This window comes from Vollenhovia emeryi, unplaced genomic scaffold, assembly GCF_000949405.1.
Source record: "Vollenhovia emeryi isolate VEMERY1.0 unplaced genomic scaffold, V.emery_V1.0 DF939127.1, whole genome shotgun sequence".
Classification (NCBI taxonomy): Eukaryota; Metazoa; Arthropoda; class Insecta; order Hymenoptera; family Formicidae; genus Vollenhovia; species Vollenhovia emeryi.
In genome coordinates, this window is record NW_011967239.1 from 2,582,751 (window position 1) to 2,593,780 (window position 11,030).

General features: G+C 48.6%; 1 protein-coding gene across 1 annotated transcript in view; it reads left to right on the forward strand.

The window, feature by feature from the left end:
- LOC105568869 (LIM/homeobox protein Lhx5) overlaps positions 1-10,241 on the forward strand; it is a 38,194-nt gene extending 27,953 nt beyond the window's left edge. Inside the window, exons 4-7 of the mRNA XM_012024873.1 lie at positions 3,678-3,905; positions 6,502-6,743; positions 8,130-8,415; positions 8,838-10,241. Coding sequence (XP_011880263.1) covers positions 3,678-3,905; positions 6,502-6,743; positions 8,130-8,415; positions 8,838-9,121 — 1,040 coding nt within the window. The 3' untranslated portion in view covers positions 9,122-10,241. The remainder of the gene's footprint in view (positions 1-3,677; positions 3,906-6,501; positions 6,744-8,129; positions 8,416-8,837) is intronic.
- Positions 10,242-11,030: the final 789 nt, after the last annotated feature.

The window sequence follows — 11,030 nt, forward strand, 5'->3', positions numbered from 1 at the left end:
CCCCCCCCCCCCGTCTTCCCTTCGGGGTCGCCCGCCCGATCTCGCGCGAGCGCGTTTTACGATCGCCTCCGTCGTTTCCGTTCCCGCCGCCGATAAATAATTTTATCCGTCGCTCGCGAGAAAGAGCGGCCGTCATAAATTATCGCGCGCGGCCCGCCGCTCGCCGATCTCTCGACGTTCCGCCGGAGTTATCGGGGAACCGGAAAGCCGCCAATACGACGCTTCGGTTCCGATTGAAGCAGAAGACATACCCGCGAAAGTATTCGGACGCTTCCCTAAAACGAGAAAGGAGTCGAGAGAGAGAGAGAGAGTTAAATTTGAAAATATCAACACGCGTTAACACGCGGCGTCGATATCCTTTTAAATTCGAGCATTCCTACAAAGATCGATGGGACCCGGTTCTCGAGTGGCTCAGAATTTCGGGATTTATTTTTTCGAGCAGCGAGGCTCGAGGGGGTCACAGTTCAACGCGCACGCCGCCACGGATTTTACGGAGTCAGGATCAGCTTAAAAAAAAGGGAGGGACCAGCAGGTCGGCGGGACGAGGGGGGGAGGGGCGGAGAGGGCAGGTTTTTCACGGGAGTTTCTACCCCGGGAGAGAGCGGGAGAGAGGAAGAAAGAGAGAAAGCGGCAAGCTGTGAAAACAGCGTGGCGCGTATGCCACCGTGAACCACCGGCCGAGAAGGGAGATAGAGAGAAATGGATGCCGGCGGCGCGAGAGAGACGGCAGGGTCGGCTCGGTTTCACGAGGGCCCCACTCGTATATAAGCCGTGAAACGAAAACCGAAAGGTCGTTAGGCAGGGGGCGAACCTTTTGTCGTTCCGTTGCCGACGTTGCCGAAACCGCAAAACGCACCGACACAACCCGTTTTCTTCTCTCTCTTCGCCCGGCCGCCTTTTTCTCCCGGGGATCTCGGGGGGCCCCGAGACACGGCCCCGTTGTGTGCTCGCCGTACGTGAGACAATGTCGTGGGACAGCCGCCGAAGCGCGGGAGAGCGCCGCGAAATGATTTACGCCCCCGGCCGCGGCCGATTCGGCCCGCCGGCTCGCTGTCGATGAGTCCCGCGTCAAGCGTCGTCATCGCCGTCGACGTTCTTGTCGGCGTCACCGAGGGTTCCCGAGGCGCGCATACCTGCGGGATGCGGGAACGAATCTGTGAGCCGCGTCAAATGTCAAACTTGGAGGAAGAATTCTAGGATTTTTCGGGGGCGGTCCCGACGCCTTACAAACAGATTTCGCGGAAAAGGATTAGCCATTAAACGTTGAAGTGGGAATGGAGCAAGAAGCGAGACGGTGGAGACCCAAGAAACAAAGGAAGTTTCTTATTTGCACAAATAATCAAATAAAAGTGCTGATATACCGTGTTGAACAATACAAGTAAGGAGGCGTGATCTATGCGAGTCAAGTTGGGCTATTATAAATAACGTTCGTATCTATTTTACCGTCCTGTACTTTTCATCCGTCGTCCTCGACTACCGATTATCGATAACTGGCGGGAACAATAGAGGCAGGTACGAAGCGCCGCTCGAAATCTCCATCGCGTGGAGAACGAATTCGACGCGCAACTGGGGGCAGAATGTTGACGCGAGCCTTCAGGATGATTTCGGGTCGATGATTAAGCGACATGACCGTCTTGATGCCCGACACTTTTTCAACATTAATCTCTGCCATCCGCGCTCGGCCATTTGCCGGTTGTCAAATCCGCGGCCATCGTTCTTCCCTCACGGTGGCGCGTCGTGGCGCAAAGAGATGTGCGCTGGCTCAGTGAGCCGAAGGTTACGGGTTCAAATTCAGCGAAAGATCCTTTTTATTCAACTGTCACCTTCTCGGAAGGCAATGGCAAACCACCGAGAGTATCTTGCCATAAGGCAGGAAGAAGAACGGCCTGAAAGCAAACTTCAATTCTCCCGCGCGTGCGAAGACAAGTGCAGGCCTGATTTACGCGTTTCAGGCAGAGCGCGTTCTCTAAATTATCTCAGAGTTCCTGCGATGCGAAAAAAAGAAGTTGTTTCAAGAGAAATTGTATATTTGGAGAAATATACGGTAAGCTAGGACTTTGAGCGTCAATGTTTCTTCTGACACCCTTAGGAAGAATTTCCGTTACCGAGACAAAAAGTATTCTTGATGCATTTATATTTCTCACAATCTCATTTAGTATAAAAACAAGATAATATCAAAATAAAATCAATAATTCTTATTCTCCTCTATCGAGACAAGAGTAACTTATATAAATGTAAGTTTATATATTCTTGCGTTTAGAATAAATCTTCCCCCCATTTTACAACGTACGAAGTTGGCACCACGATATTTGACAAAGGACGATACATACTATCATTTTATTCTGGATTTTAGAATTTTTCATTTAAGATTAAAGTGTTCCTTTCTCTGTAATAAATACGATTGGCGCTATATCGATCCTATTTTATGATACATTCAAGTGTAATAGCATTGGATCCGGAAATTTTTCTGTGGGTGAACGGTTTTTTTTTCTTACGAAAGATGAATCAGTTGTCGTTGGGGCTGTCGATGAGGGAAGAACGATAACAGGGGGTACAGTAATTATGCTAAGAGATTAATATCCGGAGACACGATTTTTTCGACGGTTCCCGTCGTAAAATACAATATATTGCGCCCGGAGTATTTCGTGCGCAACGCCGCCATTAAATCTGGTAGACCCGAGCCGACTTTTAAAAGCGTTACTCGCCGCTCGCAGCCACGCACTCTACAATCGTCGTGGCTGTACAGATTAAATTGCCCCGAAGAGGCATTGCAATTGTTTGAATAGATTTCTTAAAGTTTTCGAATGCAGCGCCAATTTATTGCGACATCATTGCACATTCTTGCGTTAACGAAATGCACTTATTATATTTCTCTGAATAAATCGCAGGACAATCGTTAACACGCCCGATATCAAGGAATAATCGATTTTCCTTTTAAACGCAAGTTTCAACGGAACATTAATTAAAAATTACTTAAATCGAGCTACTAATGTCTGAGCATCAATAATATCCATACCACGATAACTTGTAATTTATTTCTGCATGCCCGAGTCGAAATTTTGGTACTATTTTGACACTTTTAAGGATAATTCACACCTACTTAGCTGATCTATACACCTACATAGACCAGCAATAACCTACTTTGATGACATTATATTTTTACTACTCCCTTGAATCTTTAACTCTAAAAATTTACTTTAGCTCCTACTTAAAAGGACCTACTTTAATACTAAATTGGCAAAAGTAGGAGTAAATTTTGTACTTGCAGTTCGACCTCCTTTACTGTCTTAGATCCTACTATATAATAGAAATAAAGGTTCAACGTAGGGCCAAAATTTCGACTTGGGTGTTCGCTAAAAATTAAATCGCTGATTTCGAACTTTCTTGCAATTGCACAGAGGCCGTAAAAAAGCAAATTTTTCATTAGCAAATAAAATTGGAAATCAAATCATTTTCGGCCAGCTCGCAGGCTGGCTTCTCGTTTATTTAGAATATATAACGAAACTAATGTATACTACAACTTCAGAGATTCCAAGTACCTTGTCGACGGCGATTAAGGTACCTTTGTTTCGCTTCTGTGCAATTGAGCGAGTTGCGACGGATCGTCGTTTTCGAAATCGGCGGTTCGTTGGTCGATGTTATTAAAAAGGCCGGTGTCTCGCGTCGTTCACGAGCAGAACCGTCCAACCTGTCGGCAGGCGGAGACTCGCTGATGGGCTCGGGATCGGAAGACGAGGACGAGGACGGTAGTGCCCACCATCACCATCACGATCCGGCCGTTCGCGGCGCCCATCTCGGGACGCACAACATTGGCTCGGGTGGTCCCGGCGACCAGGCCGTCGGCCACGGTGGCGAACTACCTCTCAGCGGCGATCCCTGCAAGCAGGAGGACTCCGAGGATCAAGGTGAGTCCTAGCCCGCTTGCCGAAGACAAAGCTCGATCTTTATTTCTCTAGCGTCAACTCGTGAAAGGCGAAAAATTTCATTGGCGTACAGTAAAATGTTGAACGAAATTTTTCACTTTTAACGAGCTCACGCTGGAAGAAAGGATTCACGCATCGAGCCCGAGATGATGAAATAACGATACGTTGGGTAAACAAAGAAGTTCTCTCTCGCGCGATTCTCTCTTGGAAACAATATTATTCACGAGAATTATCTCGCGGCATGTGCAGTAGAATAGTGCGTATAATACATGTACAAACAATCGGCTAACAATCTTCTTCTTTAAGTTAAATTGATTATTCCCGCGAGTCATACCTGTTAGAAGATATTCTGTTACTGTAATAAGTAAAGTAAAATTCTATTAGTTTTTGAAAGAAAAAAAAGTAGATTCTTTAGATTGCCTGATAGGCGCTATAAATATTTCTCTGCAAATAGCTTTGAAAGTTCTCTTTAATCTCTTTAATCGCATTCGTAAGCGATATGTGTAAGCGATATAAATATTACAGAGTGGAGATACATATTTTTACGATACGGACAGTTTTACGCGGCGCAGACTGCCTCTCGACAGAATAAGAGAACGTCTTTATTACGTCAAACGCGAAAGACGAAAGATAAATCTCGCCGAGAGAAAAGTAGCGAGGGATCGTAAACGAAAGTCAATACCGCGTAGCCAGGCGTAAAGGGCAGAGTGCACGCGTGAAATATCTAAGCTGTCGTCTCGATTACAGTGATTAGACATTCCGTGTGTATCGCGCGTATATACACGTGCACGGCCGACAACTGCGAACGAACCGGGACCATATTCGCACGCCGTAAATTACCCCACGGTATACGCGAAACTCGATCATCGGCTCTCGATCGGGCTGCCCTTCGAGAGCCACGTCACCCTCGGAGAGATCCCGCGAACTCGCGGCGCCGCGACGTCACGAGTCGCCGAGGGCGTCGTCAGAAGCCGTCTCGAGCCCATTATACCGCTCCTGCTCTTTTATCGCGCGCACAACAATCGGTCCTTTAGCCGTACACCACCTAGCCTCACCCTCGCGCACGGGCCTCGTACGACCACGCAACACAAGTTTCCCTCCCGCTCCCCCCCTTGATCGGGGAACAGGGAGCGGACGTCTTCACGAGGGGTCGCCCCCGTTGTGCGGTGTGACACTGTCCAAACATTTTCTTTGTCCCGCGGTTAAGACCTACCCGGTATACGTATAGTGTATAGATTACCGTGGAGAGCCGGGGAGACTTATATACCTACGTGTATGTATTGTACGTGTGCGTATGCGTATGGTGGCACCGCGCGATGCGTACGTATGCGCGGGGTACGGCTTTCAGCGTGCGCGCGCGGCAGCAGCCACGATAATCCGATGGGGGTTTCGCATCGCTTCCGGGGGATTGGCTCCGATTGTTGTTACCTCGATCCGGCCGATGAAGATACCGGGATACACGGGGTGTCCCAGACCTACCGCGCGGCCTCTCGGCCGCGATTACCTCGACGAATTTACGGTCGATTATCCCCCCGCGCGCGTTCGTCGGAAAGCCATCGTCCGCGCTGAAATCCTTGAAATGTCCGCTGGCTAACCCATCGATTTTGATTATGTTTTCCGAGTTAAATTGGATGGACATTAAAAGGATTACGAATTAAATAAGATGAAAAAAGGAAAGAAGCCGGCAATGATTATTTCAGCTTTGTTAAGATCTTTTAACATCGGAAACTGTCGTCGTCTCGATATTGCCAGGCTGTTTTCGCGTATTCGCGTAGAGTCACCCGATAAGTACGCGTACGTACGATAAATTCCCGATCGTCTCGATCGACAATGCGTCTCTCTTTTTAAATTTAAGCTTGAATGTTGCGGTACGAGAGATCGCAACTCGGCGGGCGTCGCTTAGAAACTCCCGTAACGCAATGATGACTCGTGTCTGAGGATGACGAGTCATTTCTGGGTTACCGACGAGTCACGCGTCAGCGGATACGCATAGTTCGGGATTAAGAAACCGACTATCCCTCGACCATCGACGAACTGGGTAATAACAAACGCGCGGCGTAACGCTGAAAATATTGTGTCAGCCTCCCCTCCCCCCGGAACGCTGATACCTTTGCAGCTTGTCTCTATAAATCGTGTACAACGCCTCGTTTTAAAAATCGAGGCTACAACCTACGGAACCATCACATTTTGGTCCAGATTAAATTTGGGTCTAGCAATTACCGAGCGATTCACTTTTACTTTGTCGTTTTCCAGGAGAAATTAATTATATTGCTATATTTACATCAGCTAAGACTATAATTTAGAAGAGAACAAATTGCCGCTCGCGTACTTATTAATTCTAGCCGCCGGCGCAATTTCGGGAAACGGAAAGCGGACCGAGTCACCCTAGAAAAGTCATGTCTCTATCTCTTTGAGAATTAGGTTTCCCGCCTATTGTATTTAAAGCGAACGGACACGAAACTCCGCTATCGCGCAAGACGCCGAGTTCTCGCGGCAGTCGTCGGCCGACGAGTCCTCGGCGAGATAGGCCCCGGGTGATCGTCGTACGATTCTGACGCGATAGCTCGATCGGTTGAAGGTTCCCTGGACGGCGATCCCGAGACGAGGGACAGTCAAACGGAGAACAAGAGTCCGGACGGCGGCGCCGGCGGCGGCAGCGGCGACGGCAGCGCCGGTTCGAAACGACGCGGCCCGCGGACCACTATAAAGGCGAAACAATTGGAGATCCTGAAGACGGCCTTCTCGTCGACCCCCAAGCCCACCAGGCACATCAGGGAGCAGTTGGCGAAGGAGACTGGCCTGCCCATGAGAGTCATACAGGTAGGAAAACGCTTTCTCTCTCTTTCTCGTCACATTCGCGTTGAAATTTCTCTCGCGCGCGTTTGTCTGTCTATTATACTCTATTTCCCCTGCAGCGAAAAGTGTCTTGGTGAAACTGATCGCGCTATCGTTTAGCTAAACGCCGCAATAAGTAAATCCGAAATAAAAATTCGAAATAAAAAGTAGCGCCCTATTAAAATCTATGAAATAACCCGAGTCAAAGTTTTGGTCCTATGTTGAACCTTTAATTCTATTATATAGTAAGACCTAAGACAGTAAAAGAGGTTGGACTGCAAGTACAAAATTTACTCCTACTTTAAAACTGATAGTGTCGGAGATTTCTACTTTTGCCAATTTAGCATTAAAGTAGGTCTTTAAGTAGGAGCTAAAGTAAATTTTTAGAATAAAAGATTCAAAAGAGGAGTAAAAATATAATGTCATCAAAGTAGGTTATTATTAGTCTATGTGCACTGAGAAAAATATTCATCGGACAAACTAATTAAATGATGTTTCCGATGATTAATTTTTCCGATTAAATTATGGATACATTCGATGAAATTTCTCCGATAAAATGCAGTTACCGATGAAATTCGATCGAAAAACCGATCATATTTTTCATCGAATATATAATTTAATTGGATATATCCGTTTGTTATTATGTAATTGGATTATCCGATTATATTTAGTTGGACATTTTTATCAGTGTAATAATTGACTCTTCCTCTATCATTTTTTGTTACGACACTTGCTTATCAGGCATTCAATTCTTTGATTTACGAAGAGAATCGCTGTTAATATCGATGTGAATCGCGATCCGCGCTATCGGCGATATTTATGCAACTTTTATGCAACTAGCACCTAAATCGCCGTTGAAAACAACGCAACGTTCAGAAGTTCTCCGTCATCGCGAACAGGTAGGAAAAAACCGCGTCGACAAACCATTTGCCGGAGAATTATTCACTCGGTACAGCGTCATATTATTTACCGAGAAATTATTTCGCGACAGCACCATCGGGTAATTCGCGATATGTCGCCGATAAAAAATTGTTTACCACGGTTTTCTCGTGTCCCAGAATGTAAAAGGAGGAACGAAATGGAGCGAGCTAAGATACATCGCGTATTTTAAGATCCACGTCCATTCGGAACGTTGTATCTCTACGGTTTAACATGACAACGACGAAGTGTAAAAAGGAGGTAAAGGGAAACTGGCGAGTAAAAGCGCGATATTCTTTGACAATCTTGGAGAGTCTGTCATATTAGCATTTATTGTCAGAGCGATTTATATAATTGTAAGATGAGCAAAGTGAAAAGGCAGCGGAGGAAAGCAGGGCGGGCCGTTGTTAAATAATTCATCGATTAAAGATGCGGCCGGTTCGCTGGTTTCAGGTCTGGTTCCAAAACAAGAGGAGCAAGGAGCGCAGGCTGAAGCAGCTGACGTCGATGGGCAGGAACCCCTTCTTCGGGGGCTCGCGCAAGATGCGCGGCTTCCCGCTGAATCTGAACCCGGGCGCCCTCGGCGGCGAGGACGGGCCGCCGCCCGGCTTCCCGTACTTCGGCCCGGACAAATTCGAATTCGGCTACGGCGGCCCGGTGGCCTTCCACCACGAGTTCTTCGGCGCGCATCCGCCCCCGCATCCGCACGGACCGCACTTTGCTGGTACGGGAAATCCAGGTGAATCTCCCGCCATCACAGATGATTATCGTTGTCATTATTATCGGCATCCTCTCACGATGTTGAAGCCAAAATAGATTCTGGTCTCGGGACTAGAATCGACGTTGGAAAACCCGAGGATATCGCAGATCCTCTTGTTGCGTAATTTTTTTTATCAACTTTTCGCATCCTCTTACTCGCGATCGGAGATCTCTGCGTAAAATTCCAGCGTTTTATTAATTGCGCGGCTTTTGTCTCGATAACACAAAAACTTGAGGTAAAAAACAGCCCCGTCTATATCGAAAGTCGGGGCCCGGAGAGCCTAGTCCCGGAATCTCGCGTAATTATAATAAACCTCGAATCAAGTAGGTAGGCCCCCGCGATAATTATGACAGCCGGTTTCGGAGATGGCCGAGCGGATACGAGATCCCCTCTGAGAGCAGTACGTAATCTGTTTCTGACAGGCCTGGACCCGGCCAGTTTAGCGGGCATGGCAGCCGCAGTGGCGGTGGCAGGGGAATACCCACCTCCGGGCGCGGGGGGCGGCCCTCCGGAATTTCTCACGGGGCCCCCCGGGCAGGGGCCCCCTGCGCCCACCGGCGGCAGCCCCGGAGAGTTCCTGGCACCTTCAGGTAAGAGGGAAATATCCCCTCCGTACCATTACCACCGAAAATCGGCCGAATCGCGATCGCCAATCTACCTCGGGTCTGCCCGCAAGCGGGCTTAATATTTGCGCTCGCGCCGATTTATTAGCGTTATTTTCGCGATGCGGCGGCGAGCCATTAACTCGCGAGCGTTTGAAGGGGATCGACCCGTTTCTCGCGCCGAAAAATAATATCCCGCACGATCCGCTTCTTCGTAAACGTCGAATAATTTCTTCGTCGGTAACTAAACGTCAGTATTTTAACAGTTTCGCCTTTTTTCCACTTCATTATATTTTACATCGCTGTCTATCTTAATTATTTTTCGTAACTTGATTTTCGGTAGTGCGCACAAATTAATGGCCGGGAAAGAGGGATTGTATAATGTTCACTTGGGCCGTTTCGTGACGATTATTCGTGACGATTTATTATACACATCTCTGTTACATCGAACATGCCGTGTCGTGTTAATTAGGAACGCTTTAGTCACGCGGTATCGAATCGAAACTGTTTCACGCCATTCAACGTTTCACGTTGAAATGAAAATTATACGTTGCCGTTAACCTTTCGCACGCGGTATCATTTTTATCGCGCGGCATCGCGCGCCATTATTCGCGCACCGTCGCGATGTTATTTCGCGCACGAAAGGGGGAGATTTCTAGCCGGCTAGGATTTTCTGCAACAAAGTACACGGCTGCGTGAATGTCATTTCCTTCTGAGCCTGTCGTACGGATAATTGAGATCTGGCAATCACCTGGCGTGACCTTTCGCGATACGTCTAATACTTGAAATTCACGTTTTCCAACGAGCGTCAGATACGCATATGCGTCTTATCCGGCTGTCGCCGGCGTATCAATCAAGTCACACACACGTTATTAATTCGTCGTGGAAAGTGCAGTTAGCGATAGTCGCATTAATAATCACAAAGGAGCGCGTTTAACGTGGCTAACGTGGCTTCTGGTAGCCCGAGGGCAAAAGTTTGAGAATTTCGCAACGCGGCCACTTTTATCATATTTATTGAAATTTACGGCAGCAAATGTTACGTTTTACGTACATACATACATAATGCCTGTAAGGGATAATAGAATAACGACAATATTGGAGTTTTTCGCGACTCTCTGAATCGATGGATTCGAGGCAAACAAAACCCGCTTTCGACTAGTTGGAATATACGGCGAGATTTTCTGCGTGTTGGAGACTTTCGAGAATTCTCTGGTTTTTCGGAATTTAAAACAATTCGTATCCTTGCTACGATTGAGTTGCTCGAAAAGTTTGTCGCTACTCGGACACTTTTATTCGCCGACACGACGCAGATGGGGCGAAAAGAGCCGGCCGCAGTTGGAGAAGAGACGTTTTCACTCGAAAGATGTGCGCGCAACGACGGGGTATATTAAGTGTACCGCGGGCTATCGGAGATCGCGTTAATATTTATAAACCGCCGGCGGCGGATTGTCTCGCCGACTTTCACGGGACTTCCGGCCGCCGGCTGGGTCCGTCGCGTCGCGTTGCGCTGCACGCTGCGGGATTTAAATCTTAATTGGCATCGACGCCGTGCGCGTTCGCTTGTTCCCAGGTGGAGGGCAGGGTAATCCGAGCGGCGGCGGCGGCGGGAACGGCGGCGGTCCGGGCGGCGGCGGCGGCGGTGGCGGCGGGGTCGCGGGCGGCGGGTTCCTGGAGCCGCACCAGATGCAGAGCGAAGGGCTCGCCTGGTAGTACGAGTTTTAATTAACGTCCCTTTTATGATAATAACAATTCCGCCCGCGCGCCTAAAACCGTACGGGATCGCGAGTGCGCGCCGCCGATGCGCGAGAGGGCGAGCACGAGGAACGGCGACGGCGACGGGCTGCGGGCTGCCGGCGATTTCGAGTCCGGAGGGCGACCGAAGGCTCGGCGTTTCGCTTCGTTGCTTTCCTCCCTCCCCCAACCCCCCCAACCCCCACTCTCGTCCCCCGTCCTTTCCGTTTTCGCGATCGAGTCGTCGTGAAATCGACTCGC